Source organism: Galleria mellonella, unplaced genomic scaffold (assembly GCF_026898425.1).
Source record: "Galleria mellonella isolate WM207_F2 unplaced genomic scaffold, CSIRO_AGI_GalMel_v1 utg352, whole genome shotgun sequence".
Classification (NCBI taxonomy): Eukaryota; Metazoa; Arthropoda; class Insecta; order Lepidoptera; family Pyralidae; genus Galleria; species Galleria mellonella.
In genome coordinates this window covers 3636587-3652828 of record NW_026442084.1, presented here as the reverse complement: position 1 = coordinate 3652828, position 16242 = coordinate 3636587, and the positions used below count along the sequence as shown (strand labels likewise).

General features: G+C 34.5%; 4 protein-coding genes and 1 pseudogene across 6 annotated transcripts; 3 read left to right on the top strand and 2 right to left on the bottom strand.

The window, feature by feature from the left end:
• Window positions 1-61: 61 nt before the first annotated feature.
• Window positions 62-860, top strand: LOC113519447 (protein lethal(2)essential for life-like; annotated as a pseudogene).
• A 645-nt stretch (window positions 861-1505) lies between these two features.
• On the top strand, window positions 1506-2163 carry LOC113519478 (protein lethal(2)essential for life-like). Its single transcript, XM_052897132.1, has one exon. The coding sequence runs from the start codon at window positions 1681-1683 to the stop codon at window positions 2161-2163; it is 483 nt and encodes a 160-aa protein (XP_052753092.1). The 5' UTR covers window positions 1506-1680.
• Window positions 2164-5648: 3485 nt separating this feature from the next.
• On the top strand, window positions 5649-6337 carry LOC113519392 (protein lethal(2)essential for life-like). The gene has a single exon (XM_026904461.3). The coding sequence runs from the start codon at window positions 5705-5707 to the stop codon at window positions 6218-6220; it is 516 nt and encodes a 171-aa protein (XP_026760262.1). The 5' UTR covers window positions 5649-5704; the 3' UTR covers window positions 6221-6337.
• Window positions 6288-11803, bottom strand: LOC113519477 (facilitated trehalose transporter Tret1-like). 3 transcript variants are annotated; one of them, XM_031909589.2, is made up of 3 exons: window positions 11368-11803; window positions 9599-9731; window positions 6288-8554 (listed from the first exon to the last, which is right to left on the bottom strand). In XM_031909589.2, the coding sequence occupies exon 3, from the start codon at window positions 8532-8534 to the stop codon at window positions 7368-7370; it is 1167 nt and encodes a 388-aa protein (XP_031765449.2). In that variant the 5' UTR covers window positions 8535-8554; window positions 9599-9731; window positions 11368-11803; the 3' UTR covers window positions 6288-7367. The 3 variants fall into 3 exon arrangements, with proteins under 3 accessions (XP_031765449.2, XP_031765448.2, XP_052753064.1); XM_031909588.2 differs by lacking the exon at window positions 11368-11803 and adding an exon at window positions 11109-11279; XM_052897104.1 differs by lacking the exon at window positions 11368-11803 and adding an exon at window positions 9832-9931.
• Window positions 11804-12516: 713 nt separating this feature from the next.
• Window positions 12517-13286, bottom strand: LOC113519438 (protein lethal(2)essential for life-like). The gene has a single exon (XM_026904550.3). It carries the CDS (start codon window positions 13158-13160, stop codon window positions 12621-12623), a length of 540 nt encoding a protein of 179 aa, XP_026760351.1. The 5' UTR covers window positions 13161-13286; the 3' UTR covers window positions 12517-12620.
• Between the last annotated feature and the right edge of the window lie 2956 nt (window positions 13287-16242).

The following is a 16242-nucleotide window of genomic DNA, read 5'->3' as shown; positions in this document are numbered from 1 at the left end:
AGCGAAAAAAATACCCAATCTGGCAATGATGTTATGAACAATGATATAAACCATATATAAAAGCTTACTGTGACGTTTACTAAATATTCAACGAGAAATTATTGGCATCCCAACTTCTCTGTTTACCTAATCTAATTTATAATAACCAAAATGTCTATGCAGCATTCAGTAATGGAAACTCCTCACTGTCCTCGTCGTTGGATAAGACGCTTTTTCGACCGAGACTTTGCAGCATGCCTAGTACCAGATCATGCATTTGCGCACATGGTGTGTCCTGTGATGTCAATGGATTGCTATAGACCATGGAGGCAAATGGCTACCGCCGTCGTGACATCGGGTCCAACATAAAGGTCAACAAAGACAAGTTCCAGGTAAATGTTGACGTGCAGCATTTCACGCCAGAAGAGATCTTTGTGAAGACGGTGAACGGGTACGTTGTAGTGGAGGCAAAACATGAGGACATAAAAGATGAGCACGGATACATATCCAGACAGTTTGTACGTCGGTACGCGCTGCCCGAGGGTACACTGCCGGAAACTGTGGAGTCGCATCTCTCGTCTGACGGAGTCCTCACGATTACAGCGCCCAGGAAGGTGGCTGAAGTCATAAAAGGAGAGAGAACGGTACCCATTACGCAGACTGGACCCATCAGAAAGGAGGTTGAAGATCAAAAAGAGCCGGTACTCGATGAGAAAAAAATAGAATAGGTTATATATTTAGTTTTTTTTTTTTTTTTGTTAAGTTTGTAGGTAGGTTTTTCATTTTTGTATATTACTTATGGTAAATAGTGATTTTCAAAGCATTTCAATCTCTTGAAGACTGAGTTGTGTTATTTTTAAATAAATTTGGTTGTTATAAAATTTGTTCTTTTACTTTGTACTTTAACATCTATTAATTCTTAATAATTTAAGTCTATTTAGATAAATTGGTTTATGCTACCTACTAATTTTGCACATTCGGGCGTGATCAAATAAATGTCTAGTTAAACTAACTGTTTATACATCTTTTATAGAATATGCAATATAAATTTATAGTCATCGGATTCGTTAATTCAATAGTTCAAGTTTTCGAAATTGACCCTTTTCTTTGGGTTTTCCTAAGGTTTTTTCATTATTATAAAAACATTCTCATAAGCGTATGCCGTAGATATATCTAGCAAATTTGCAAATTATAGAGACGACACAATCTTGTAGTTGTTAGAAAATAGAATATTTAGGGGATCATAAAATTTATAAATTACCTTGCACTTTTTTATATTTTACTTTGCGATTTAATTCACATTTAAAGTTTGTTAAATCCGAAAACATTAGACCTTGTTTTTAGGTAGCGAATTTATTTTATTTATGTAGGTAGGTAGTTTTAAACTTAAATCTTTTGGATAAAATATAAAAATATGTAGATCTTTTAAGTTTATTACTGACATGGGATAATAAATATTGTTTATTACAATTGTAAGGGGTAGGTTACTACCCTTACATACTACCCTTCATCTATGTCCCAGGTTGTAGAAAGAGATTGCCAAGCTATCAATGTCTCAAATTGATTACTAATTTGCTATTTCAAAATGACAATCATGGTCAATGAGATGTTGAATGGATACGTCAGATAAATTAATTGTGTACATTTCAAACTGCATCTTTTTTTTTTTGAATTTGTTGTTATAAATTTTTGATACATTTAATGTGGAAACACATACAATTTAAAAACATGTTCTTGAACTCTGTCCTAGGACTCCGTTTTCAGCCTATTTTCTATTCATTTTCAAAACGAAATATAAGACCCACAATAAAATTAGCCAAGGATAAATTCCAATTAACTATTGATGTCCGACAATTTAATAAGGACGAAATTAGGGTAAAAGCACGCCCAGAATATGTAATAATAGAGGGTAAGCAGGAGAGAAAAACCAAAACAGGATTCGTGATGAGGCAATTCGTGAGAAAATTCAAGTTGCCCCAAGGATGTGATCCTCAGACCATGCAGTCGAAGCTATCAGCTGATGGTCTCCTCACCGTTACAGCACCAAGGAAGTCCTGTTTAACATCTAATCTGCCATGTGAAACATTAATACCAATTTCAGAACCAAAGGAGGATAAAGGAGACTCCACGATCTCAGTACAGAATACCGATCCATGTAATCCGAAATCTAATAAACCGTCGTGAGCTAAACCTTTGTTGTTTTTTTGTTATATAACATGATACAGCCGTTAACTGTCCACTGTTCCGGGCGGTTTTGCCAGTAATTGCTACGTTTGGCAAACGAGTTGGCAACTGCAATTGGACTTTGGTGATGTTTTAAAAGGGGCACTACTGCTTATCCCTGCACCATAAATTTTTTTTAGTCGCCTCTTACGACACGCACAAAAACCGCATTTCAATTCATTCAACCTAGATTTACTAGGTATTATTGTGAAAAAATGTAAGGAGAAGCGTAGAAAACATCATAAACATTGTTTTGACCCATTTCGTTAGATTCTGCGATATCGCCACATACCGAGTCAATTTTTTATCATTTTTTTATCAGGATAAAAACTATTCTAATATTTTTTTACGCAACTATAAATGGCAAACAATCTGACGGCTCACCTGATGGAAAGTGGTGACCGTCACCTATGAAGACATTAACAGTACCATGGACATACTTAGAGTATACTGTATCGTTCATGTTACACTTAATGCGTTGCCATTCCTGAGAATTCAGGTGTTATGATTCTGTACCTTGTTATTCCCATATCCCACCCTTCAAACAGAAACACAGCCATGCAAACACCGCTTCATTTTATTCTAGTCACAATATAATACAATTGTTACTGGACGATGTTTGTGCATAGGAAATATTAAAAAAAAAGTTATATGACGAGTTTTAATGAGTAATAAAAGCCAAGGCAATAATTTTTAGACTTGTGTGTATATTTGTTCCGACATCACACAAAAACTCCAAACAGTACGCGATTGTCACTTTCGTATTTCTGAATAACTGGTTAGGGGGGAAAGGGATTATTAGTAATGCGGACTACCAGTCTCATTGCTAGCAATATACCCTATCAGATCAATCTCCCCGTGGTCACCCCTGGAAACCATCGTGCTGACTTCTAGGTGTATTCATCACGGTGGGCTAACTGACCTGCCCTTTTATCTTACCTATCATCCCTCGTCTGGTACTACGCCAGATTATACCGTTAGCACAGGCGGGATGATAATGGAATGGTATTCCATTATCATCCATGAAAAAAAAACTTACAAACCGGTGTGTTTTATCTTAACACGCCATCTGGAAGTAATCTATTTCATTGTTTTTCCTACTTCTGAAATTCTCGAATACGAAGTAGCGGGCAAAAAAAAAATTTATAAAATTTTATTAAAATCGGTTGAGCGATTTTGGATTTTTATATATCAAAGAAAATTAGAGCTAAATCTATATTTGCGTATATATTATATACATCAATGGTAAGTATATATTTAGTACTGCACCGGTGGGCGAGAAAATATAAAAATAGCTCCTTCGAGACGACTCATTTGTTGTTGTTGAGTCACAATATAAGAAGCTATGGAAACTTCGGTGTTAAGGTCATACATTATTTTTGTTGTAAACTCATCCGGAAAACATAATTTAGCTGTAATGGATATTCTGTAGTGATAACTGTTATGGAAAAAAGCAATGATTATGAGAAATATGACTATTGGGTCTAAAAATTAAGTAAAAAAGCTTGGATACCTCTGTCTTACTCGTGTTCTGCTTTAGGTTTGCATGGCTGATTTTCAGTTTGAAATGGTGATAAAGATAGAAGATATAATGATGAAATTATAATGTACAAAGGCGTAACACCATAGTCCGATGGTAAGAAGTCGGATTAGGGTGGTCCCTCTTGGAAACCATCATGGTAAATTAATAAACTCGCCACGATGGGCCAACTATTCATCATTACTCACTAGTGCCCTGCCACCACTGGCAGGGTTACCATTTCATTTTTATGTCATAAAAATGGATAAATGGATTTAAATGAGACTTATACACCACAGCCTAAATGGTCGCGTACAAAGCGGTTTCAGATGTTTTTGTAGATGATCATGGGCGGCGGTAGTCACTTACCATCAGGTGAGCCGCTTGCTCGTTTGCCCCCTGTGTTGTAAAAAAAAACGAACACTCAGGTTATGGAATGAGCTCCCTACTGAGGTTCTCCCAAGAGACTGCAGCATGGGGTTCTTTAAAAGGGAGAGAAAGAGGTTTCTTCAGGGTCAGTAACGCGCGCGTAATACCTCTGGTATTGCAGGCGTTTATAGGCTACGGTAACCGCTTACCATCAGGTAGGCCGTATGCTTGATTGCCACCTCAGTGGTATAAAAAAAAGATAAACATTTTACATTAATATATATAATACTTTTTACTTAAACTTATGCAAACACCCGCATAACACAATTACTATTCTACTGCTCATGTGAGATTATCGCCCTCTGGTATGAAGAGTTACATGGCGGCCTCTGACTTGGCTTTACGTGCCCTTCGAAGCACGAAACAAGTGATCATAATTTTTAAGTCGATTGCTTTACCAAACATGAATTTGTAAAAAGTCGATTGCTTACTTATGTTCTGTTTCAACCGATTGTGTTTGCATGGCTGTGTTCATTACAAATATGAAATTATAGCAATGAATTTATTGAGTACACAAATAACATCAGAGTCCTCAGTATTTATAAGAGAATAATGTGTATTAAAAGCGAAACAGTGTACATATATTTTGTTTTTTTTTTTTTTTAATGAGTGATAATGGAATCATAATCCCGCCAGCGCGATACACTGGTTATTTTGAGTTGTATATAAAAATAGTATGTTCTTTCATCGATTTGCATGCTATAGAAGATAAATTACACACACACACACTCATGTTCAAATTATACGTTATAAAATTTTAATACAATAACATCTTAGTCCTTAGTATTTATAAGAGAATAATAGTGTAATATAAAAGCCGAGGTGTACATATATAATTTTTTTTAATGGATGATAATGGAATCCGCCAGCGCTATCGGTATATACTGGCGGGATACCAATGAGGGATGATAGGTAACGATGAAATAGATCAGTTAACCCATCGTGACGAATTCAACAAGAATTAGCCACGATGGTTTCCAGGAGAATCCACGTGGAGGTCGACTTGATAGGGTATATTGCTAGCAATGGAACTGTCAAACCCATTACTAACAATCCCTTTTCCCCTATCTAATATATAAGCTTTAACCTGTGACGATGTCTGTGTGGCCGAGGTATGTTTACTGATCGGGATAAAAAAATACCCTTTATTCTTCTCTATCCCGTGTAGTACGTATATATCTAATTTTACAGTGAATGGTTAGGCCGTTAAGGTGCTATAAGGTAATAAATAAACACACTTTCATATTTATGATATCAATAAGGACGACCAAAACTTACGTACCACTTTCTATCAAGTGGACCGTCGACTTATTTACCATTCTGAGTCATGTAACAAAAAATTACATGTTTTGTGATAACACAGTGACCACGGATCTATGTGAATGAACGTCGTTAATGAATATTTACATAATATACACACGATGCATCGAGAATCATCGAGTCTTCCGAAATAGATCAAACGCGTGCCAGAGTGACGCCCGCAATATATATATAAACCAAACAGTCGAAAACAGAAACAGTAGTGAACTAAAAGAGCAAAAGATAACAACGAAAATGTCTCTCCATCCATATTTCTTCGACTATGATTTACCACGTTGGCCAAAACGCCTCATCGACCAAAACTTTGGATTGGCCTTAACGCCAGAAGACGTAACATCTGCACCTACAGCCACAAGCCCTTTTCTATCGAGACTAAGACCTTGGTGGCCTGATGCAGCATCGTCCATTAAAGCTGACAAGGATAAGTGGCAAATCAACGTCGATGTACAACACTTCGCCCCCGATGAAATCACCGTCAAAATAGCTTCAGGCTACATAGTTATTGAAGGTAAACATGAAGAGAAGAAAGACGAACATGGCTTTATCTCAAGACAGTTTGTCAGACGATACAAACTGCCTGACGATATAAACGGGGACGCTGTGCAGTCCAGACTCTCATCAGATGGAGTACTAACAGTGGTTGCACCGAAGAATGTTGAAATTGCAAAAGGTGAACGCATCGTGCCTATTACACCCACTGGACCTATAAGACAAGGAACTTCGGATACAAAAGTAAGCGAGGAGAAGTGAAGTGATTACAAAGAAGATCGGACTCAAAACTAAGTGAGAAGTGATATTGGGTTAATAACACTCAGTGTACATTATATGTTTTATTGCATTTTAAATTATATGTTACCTTAAACTAAATTACAAAGTTTTATTTAAAAATTCAACGGTACATAATTTCATTACAATTTTTCAATTTAAGTGTACCAAACACACGGACAATTAAGGCCCCATCATAGTATGGGCCACCTCTTCCTTTCCCCAGGGTGTCATAAAAGGCGACTAAGAGAATTTAAAGGTTGGGAGATAAACAGCGGCGTCCTTCCCAAAAACATCACCAAAACGTCACTGCGGTTGCCAACCTGTCTACCACTGACAAAACTCCTTAATAGGGTCTATGCCCTGTGGAGCCCTACGTTCAGCAATGGACAGGAAACAGTTAATATGGTATGGTAAACATACGGACAAAATAACAAAGTTCATCCGTCTATCACAGCGCACCTACTGAATCTTATAGATTATAAATTTGGAATACTTTGTAAGATATTGTTGGCCTACGCATATCGCCTTGTAAATAATTAAAAAACATTTATTTCATTATTGTATGAAAAGTAGGTCAATATTAATAATTAATTGATGTTAAATTAATACAAAATCAGTGTTTATTTTCATTTTAAATACACTTTTTTTACTATCAATAATGGCAGAAATTATTTACTCGGTTCTAGAAAAATAATTAGGTCAAGACGAGTTATTCATTAAAATATAAATTACTACCTACTATTATTGTATTACGACTCAAAATAGTTCAAATATTTTTAAATTATGATGGGTACTGACAAATCAAGTTAATAAATAAAAAAAATAAAAAGTAAACATGAAAATACACTGGAAAATAAAATAATGTTTTTATTAAAAATTAAATGTAATAATTACATAGTAATAATATCACAATAATATTTTATTATCTACTTACAAATATACAAAGCAATGATATAAAGTCTTTGGAAATATCGATAATGATAATGATGAAGCAATTTCTCTGAAAAAATCCTGACTTCTTACTAAGTATGAAAGGATTTAGTTTCCAACTTATTAAATTTTGTATATTCATTACTTTACAAAGCAATAGCTTCATAAATTTTATTCAATTATTAAAAAAAAAAGTTATTTATTTTCTACTCTCTATACCATCCTCGATTTCTTGTAAACTTTTTCCATTTGTCTCTGGCAATATGAAACATAAAATTAATGTACAAACAAAAACTACAATAGCACTGCCAGCGTAAATAGCAGGCATACCGTATGTATTCATAAAGTCCGGTGTTATTTTGACGCAAATAAATTGTAAAATAAACAAAATGAAGCTACTCATCGCTGATCCCAAGCCGCGAACTGTACCGGGGAATAATTCACTAACAAACGACCAAGCCGTAGTCACCATTATACTAGCTGAGCATATATAAAGAATTAAACATGTCATACCTAACCAAACTAAATTAGACGTATCAAAAGACATGTAAAATACAAGTCCAACAAGGAACGCAGTAGTTCCGAAGCCACAGATCAAAAAAGTGGACCGACGAGGTAAACATTTAGAGAAAACGATAGTCGTAATGCTGCACCCGACCCTTAAACAATCGAATATAACCATCACCAAGGCACTGTCGATATTTTCAGGGAATGTATTTCCAAAAATATCAAGAGCATAGTAACATATAGTATTCACGTTTGACAATTGCGTTGAAGCAACAAGCAATGTTGTTATTGCCAAAGGCTTTATAAACATTTTGCTACGTAATATTCTAAATAATTCCCTCAAAGACATATGCGGTGATATGTCCTCATATTTGTTCATAGCACTTCGTAGTTCCTTCTCTGATGTTTCACTTTTTTCTCTGAACCATTTGAAAATTTCTTCTCCCTTATCAGTTTTCCCTTTAGATATCAACCATAGAGGGCTTTCTTTTAAAGTAATAAATAGTACGAATGACAATATGTTTGGTAAACCAAATATAAAAGCGGCTGTTCTCCAATATAGATTTGATCCAATTACGTGACTGCAAAGTACTCCGAAATTTGATGACACGGACGTTGAGAGAAGCGCTATAGCTCTGCGCTTTGGATCTGTAATTTCACTGAGATATACAAGACCCATTGGTCTGTAGGCTCCGCTGCAGAATCCGGCGAAGAATCTTCCTAATAGTGTCCAAACGATATTGTTGGTAAATCCAAGCATGAGCCATCCCATTAAAGAAGGTACGATACAAATGACCAAACCCATTTTTCTACCAAATCTATCGATAAACGATCCGCAACATAAGCAGCCCAATGCCATGGATAACGGTGTCAAGGAAGCTGAAAAAGAAATATATTTTTATTAAGCATGTATCCATATTGACAAACTTTCACATGTATTATATTAATAGGATAACAGAGACTGTAAAATGAGTAAGTTTTACCATAGACATTTATTGAACTACAAGCAATACTCGTATAATCACTACCAATTATTTGCAAAAATAATTATACAAATTTAATAATTAACAAAGATATAAAACAGACAAAAATACAAGGAATTGAATACGTCCTCCTTTTTAAGTCTCTTAAAAAGAAATTACTATTTTTCTTGTCTATGTAATGAGTCGTCTCCACAATAAATAAATGCCAATATCAATCCTGTTTTCAGCAAGATATCAGTCCTTAATGTAGTACTGTCACATATCCTCCTATTATTTATTTTTAGGAAAATTTACAGATAATAAATATGAACAAAATGTTTAAAACAAACATAAATAAATAATAAAAATTTAACAATCATTAAATGTTTGAACAACAGGATAGGTCTTATTATAAACTTCCACTTATAGTAAAATTGGGATATCCCCTCCGCCCCCCAAATTATTGCCAACTTTCACACATAGGTGTATTATATACTCGTATTTTTTTAATGGGCGATAATGGAATGGTAACCCCACCCGCGCGATCGGTATACACCGGCGGGGCACCAGTGAAGGATGACAGGTGAGGATGAAGCAGATCAGTTAGCCCATCGTGATGAATTCAACAAGAATTGTTTCACTATGGTTTCCAGGGGGACTCACGTAAAGGTCGACCTAATCGGGCATATTGCTAGCAATGAGGCTGTCAAACTCCATTGCTAACAATCCCTTCCCCCCACTCATAAGTATTATCGTATTAGCTATTAATTGTCCACTGCTGAACATAGGCCCTGCTGAGGGGCTATGCCGGTAGTTGCCAGGCTTGGTAGGCGGGTTGGTAACGACTCCACCATTAATTTCCCTTAATCGCCTCTTACGACACCCACTGGAAAGGAAGGGGTGATCCTTTCTATACTGGGACCACACGGCGAATTACATAAGTACATTCTAAACATCTTACCAATCCATGAATCGTAGCTAGAATCATGCGAGTACGAGACGTCATTCTTGAGTTGTGGCAACAGGGTGGCGCTGTAACCTATGCTCAAGCCACCACTCAACACCAGCAAATTAACAGCAATGCCAGCAAGTAACTGTAATTAAATTAGAGATCCAAAGTCAAATTTGAAGGTTCATACCAAGCTTACTAAAGTGCAGGACATCTGAAGTAACCCAACAACTATTACTACTTACTACATTATTAATATTTTATATACCAGAGGGAGACTTTGTATAAAAGTCGATTGCTTGTGTACCTCTGTCCCATTCGTGTTTCAACTGTGAAGCAGTTGTGTTTGCATGGTTGTGTTTCGGTTTGAAGGGTGGGATATGGCGTGAATTTACTGGGTACAAAGGAATAACACCTGAGTCCTCAGGAACGGCAACGCATAGGGGGTATCATGGGCGAAACAGTATACTCTGTTATGTCCATGGTACTGCTCATGTCTATAGGCGACGGTTACCACTTTCCATCAGATGGGCCGTCAGCTTGTTTACCATTCTAAGTTGTATAAAAAAAAAAGACAACCAAAGTCAAATTTGAGTGTAAGCTTACTAAAGTGCGGAACATCGGAATAAATTTTACTAATATTATAAAATATTAATAATGTGAAAGTGAGTTTGTTTGCTGCCACTTAGCGTCTTAACTGTTAAAACAATCATTATGAAATTTGGTATATATGTACTATATACTTCGATGAAAAAGAACATAGGCTACTTTTTATCCTGTCAACGAATATATCCCAGTCACATGGATAAAGTGAAATGAAATTAACAATATTTTTGATTAAATATTCCAAAAACGCCGTGTTAAGTAACTAAAAATATATCGTCTGTTTAAAGATCTTGTGATATGTTTGACACATAAGTTATTAATTTAAAAAAATATTAATTAATATATGTATACGACCAAAATATAATTGGTCCAATTATTTGGATAGTGACCTAATGTCTGTAAATTTTATTCACTTTTAACACTACAATCCCATCTTACTTTGACAACCAGGTATTCGTATGTGAGGGGCATGTTACTTTTTCGTAATGATGGTAATTCAATTCAATCACTTATTGCTATTTCATGTTGTAACAATATAGGTCTTAAGTTATTAAAAGTAAAGAATCAAAATGAACCCTGGAGTGGCACAGCAATCACATTAATATTTCATAAAGTACATAACTAAATTTTTATATTATATATATATATATATATATTATATTATATATATATATATATATATATATATATATATATATATATATATGTATTGTCGATTAACATAAAATAAATAAAACATTATTACATTGTAACAAATAGGTACAAATACAATTAAATTTTCTCATTGAAAAATTCCTGTAGTGTATAATAACTTTTCGTAATAAAGTATTTTTTTAGAGCTATGAATGATAATTATATATAATATAGTATTATAATTATATATAATAATAAGGAATGATAATTAAAAACTACATACCTGCCTGTATAAATATAATGAACGTGTAAGCCTTCCTGGCAAAGCAAAATTAGTCATTTTAATAATTGCAGTCAACTATAGTAACTGTTTAACATCACACATAAATAAATTGTATATTTTATTTTAATTAACTGAACTGTAAGTGTGAATTTTCTAAATATATGATTGTGAATGAATTAAAAGCAAGATGTGTTACTACAGATAACATAATACTATAATAAGCTAAAGTAAATATTATAACAAAATTGTTATGACATACCTACACTTTAGATAACGAACGTGTTTTGTAAATTATTTCAATCCCTTTGTTACAATTATCACCTAATTTTTACCAAATTATAACTTTATGTCGCAAAACATTTTGAGTTCGCAAAATGTATTTCATTAGATATCTCTCCATCTGCACGCAAGAACCATACTCTGTAATAAGTGTCGGTAGATGTATTTGTTGTTACAGAAAAAATGTTAATATCGCCTGCGCCTCACCTGATTTACATCTTTTTTATGCAACTTAAAATAACAAACAAGCTGACGGCCCACCTGATGGAAAATGGTAAGCGTCGCCTATAGATATGAGCTACTGCTCATGGACATAACAGAGTATACTATTTCGCCCATGATACCTCCATGCGTTGCCATTCTTGAGGACTCAAATGTTATTCCTCTGTACCCTATAAATTCACTGCCATATCCCACCCTTCAAATTGAAACACAGCCATGCACACACAACTGCTTTACGATTGAAACACGAATGGTTGAAACATTGGCATTAACTCATGTTATTAAGAAAATGCAACATTGATAAACTACCTGTTATCACATATTGAATTACAGTTACCACTACTAATAGTAGCAGATAGATAGATAGATATATCGTTTATTTGTTTGTTACTAATCACACACAACATGTTCATAAAAATAGATAATACATAAAACAACATAAGATTTATAAAATTGTGTTATTATGTGTGATCTGCAGCAATACAAAAAGGTCGAAGCTCAGCGTGTAACATTGTTCAAGGAACAAAACACTGATTTTCAACTTTAACCCATTTGAGGGTACGTGAAAATAATAATTAAAATAAATATAAAATAAAAAGAGCCATATTTTTGGTGATTGTCTGTGCAGTGTGTGTATAATAAAAATAATGTAAATAGTTCAGAATATAATTTGATATAATTTTAACTGAGTAGTGTACTTCATTTAATTACTAACATATGTTTTAAGGGGAGTGGGAGGAAGGTATTTTTTTTGATGGGTGAAAATGGTGTGATACCCCGCCTGCGCTAACGGAATACGCTGGCGGAGCACCAGTGAAGGGTGATAGATGAGAATGAAAACATGATAGATGAGATGAAAAATCTATTTTACCTACATATTTAGATAAAATTAAATAAAACACATAGATGTCTTAAGAATAATTTATTAACCTAAAATCAGTCTTACAAGAGACAAATATCAGGTGGGAAACAAAATAAATCGAGGGTACCTTAACATACCTAACGCAAAGGTTACTTTTCTGCGTTATCGCCGTTTGCCTGATCCTTGATTTCCTTGCGCACCGGCCCCGTGTGAGTGATAGGGACCTTCCTCTCGCCTTCCACAGCCTTGGGCACTTTTCTCGGGGCCACCACGGTTAGTACACCATCGGATGACAGACGAGATTCAACATTTTCGGGGATACAACCTTCAGGTAATGCGTACCGGCGGGTAAATTGGCGAGAAACATAGCCGTGCTGGTCCTTTTTCTCCTCGTGCTTTCCCTCCACCACTATGTAACCATCGGCTGTCTTCACAGAAATCTCATCAGGAGCGAAATGCTGGACGTCAAGGTTAACTTGAAATTTGTCCTTGTCCGACTTGATGCTAGAGCCGAGGTCGCGAGCTGCCGCAGCCAGGTGCCGCCATGGTCGGTAATACTCCCTGCTGATCAACGGCCCGCCAACGGCAGTCAGAAAATCCTCAGGTGTAAGTCCTAAACCGAAGTGTTGGTCCAACAGACGACGAGGACGTTCGAATTCGTAATCCAACAAGAATGGAAGTAACGACATTTTAGTTTTTTTCTTTGTAATCAAAACACCACGCAAGTATTCAAAATTGTTATTTGGAACTGAATCTCAAAAACAGACTGAAGATGAAGCGTTCAAATGTTTACTTTGACTGACGACAATCGACGAGCGAACCGTATATTTAAAGTGGTGGCATCTATCTGGAAAAGCCGGGAACTTTCGAAATGTCATATACGGTCAAGTTAAGGGCCGCAAATGACTAAGCATGTTAATATACCATATTGTCTCATATTGTATATTGAATTAATAACGTAGTAATGTAAATGCACATTTAATCATTAATTACTAAAGTGTTATTTTAAAACCATATTTAAATATGACATTTTGAATTCGACCTCCTACTATTCATATCATCACATGATTATATCGTAGTTGAGCTTATTTATGATCATTTTTACTATAATATATTTTAAGTCAAATTATTTTGGAGAGATAGCAATAATAACTAAACAAATATGCAAACGTATGTATCTTCTAATGGTAATAGCTTTTATTAGTCAAAAACTTTTGTAAACTTTTTCATATAGTTTTTAATATAATTGATCGGGGGAAGGGGATTGCTAGTTAATACTATTTATATTGATAGTAACCTCCCTAATGGGAGGTTACTATCAATATAAATTATTCCTTCCCCCTGGAAATCATCGTGACTAATTTATCATTGAATTCGTCGCGATTAGCTAACCGACTTGCTTTTTCATCCACATCAATCCTTCCAGTTTCTTAGACTTAAAAATTCATAAAATAATCAAATATTCATTGCAAATAATGGCCCTAAACCAAATATAGGTAGGTATCAATTACATACACATACTTTAGATACATTTTTCTTTAAAAAAATAATTATACGTTATCCTAGATAATGTAAAGCTATACTAGACTTTATTATCATACTAATATAAAATAATCGTAGTGTATTTAAAAAAAATTAAATAGGTATCTGTTAAAGTGATAATTGTTTAACTTTAAAATCATGTATGATGAGATAGTGGGAAGGTTAGCATTTAGGCATAACGTAGAAAGCACATATTTGAACTTTGTCCGTTTCAGTACTTATTACGATATTTATCTTGAAAGGTTTTTTTTATCGTCACTTTTATCACCTATCGTTAAGGTAGTGATGAAACAGTAGTGGATACAGGAAACGGATTTGGTAGTACATATAGGGATAGGACTTTGTTTTCATTATTCTGATTGATTAATAATTAGTAGTCGAATAATAAAATTAGCAAATAATAATTATTTGAAAAACAAAATCATTCGGATTCGTACACCGCTATAGATCTATTGAAACAAAATAGAGTATTCTGTAAAGTCTATAATTCTGTTCATATCTATAAACGATAGTTACCGCTTTCAATCTGATGCAATAAAATATCTAACTTATAGAACATCGGTAAATACATTATTTAAAAATAAATGTATTAAATATGAAAGCGAATCATATTTGAACAGTTCTGAAGATGCTATTTTTATTTTTATAATTATTCCAGAATGTTCTAGTTCTTTTACTGCCACCTAGTGTCGAGTAGCAATAAATGTCAGCTTAAATTCCAATAACGTTTAATAGAGGGCGCTAACAGAAATATCATAGCCTTTAGAGACTACTCACACTTATTCAGCTCTCTTCAGCTTTTGTCTATAAAAAACAACAATTTTGTATGGAGACGTGTACGCATCCATTCAGCTTTCCGCATCTATTCTGCTTTCGCGGCAACTCAGTATAAAATTTGTATTTATCATGCGAATACTACAGAGAGCGTTCAGCGCTGCTCAGCCATATTCACCGTCGAACGTGGCGAAACAGCTCTTCACAGGAATGTTCGCGACTCCTTGTCGACAAGTTGCGACCTGTATTTTTTCTGCATTAATTTGATTTATTATTGCGTAATCGTTATGTACGCAAGGATTAAAGAGTGCAGACGTATTTTATAGTAATTATAGTTACTTTATTTTTACGAAATACAGCATATTCAACGCCGTACGCAATAGACAAGCGTTTCAGCGGAGATAGCACGCTATGACGGCTTTTCTCATTCTTACGACGCCGTACGCGACTGATAGAAGCAGAACTGTATAAGTGTGACCAGGGCCGTGCCTGGGTAAAATTAACATTAAAAAAAACAGTTTATTATTATACGATCAAACCGGGAAAAAAATCAGTTTTTGGTTAACCGAAATCGGCCCAGTAAACAACTTGTAACGATAAGTGCGTGCGGTGCACGCAATGAACGCCCGTCAGGCACGGCCCTGAGTGTGACCAAAATTATTCAGCGAAACGCAAATGGAGCTGAATAAGTGTGAGTAGTTCTTTAACCGTCCTCTGCTAAACATAAGCCTCCCTTGAGGGGTTTTACCTGTAGTTGCCACGCTTGGCAGGCGGATTGGCAACCGCAGTAACAGAAATATCTATTATACTAAATATGAAAATCCTATAGTATATTACTTACCCATATTTATTTTTATTCAAAAATATATATAATTTTATATATGTTATTTTTTGTATTTCAATTGTATTTATATTTACAAAAAAGGTTTCATATATTATTACCATTTTACTTGGAACTAGATGGCGCTTTATGACAAATCCTGTTATATTACGTTTATATATCTTACCAATATAAATCGCATTTAAAATACATTTTAATATACCTAACCTAATTATATTACCGTCTTTTTTATGCCAAGAAGTATAAAAAGAAATATTGTTTTGGTAACCCCAAGGAAATATTACTTTTTATATGTGGCAACATTGTATTCACATTCATGTTTGCCTACAGTTAGTGATGTGCATTTGAGGACAAAGTTAAGCGATTATTCATTAATCGATTATGATCAACATTGATAATATTGATATATGAATAGTTCACTCTGCCACATCAAATAATTATCTATTACAGCAAACACTGCGCGAACTTTTTTCTATGAGATACGCGATTCATGATCTAAAGCGGTAAGGGATTAAACTTACTCATAATAAACAATCTTAGCGTCCTTTTATCAATATAGCATTTTATTAAATGGAATATTTTTAAATTTTGTTTAATATGATGTTACTGACAAT

Bases quoted from the DNA above. Each gene is read 5' to 3' on its own strand.
- LOC113519478 (XM_052897132.1), top strand. From the start codon at position 1,681: ATGTGGAAACACATACAATTTAAAAACATGTTCTTGAACTCTGTCCTA.
- LOC113519392 (XM_026904461.3), top strand. From the start codon at position 5,705: ATGTCTCTCCATCCATATTTCTTCGACTATGATTTACCACGTTGGCCA.
- LOC113519477 (XM_031909588.2), bottom strand. From the start codon at position 11,165: ATGACTAATTTTGCTTTGCCAGGAAGGCTTACACGTTCATTATATTTA. The intron at 9,732-11,108 runs GTATGTAGTTTT...ATTTAATTACAG, and splicing joins CATTATATTTATACAGGCAG to TTACTTGCTGGCATTGCTGT. The intron at 8,555-9,598 runs GTAAGATGTTTA...TTTCTTTTTCAG, and splicing joins TAGCTACGATTCATGGATTG to CTTCCTTGACACCGTTATCC.
- LOC113519438 (XM_026904550.3), bottom strand. From the start codon at position 13,160: ATGTCGTTACTTCCATTCTTGTTGGATTACGAATTCGAACGTCCTCGT.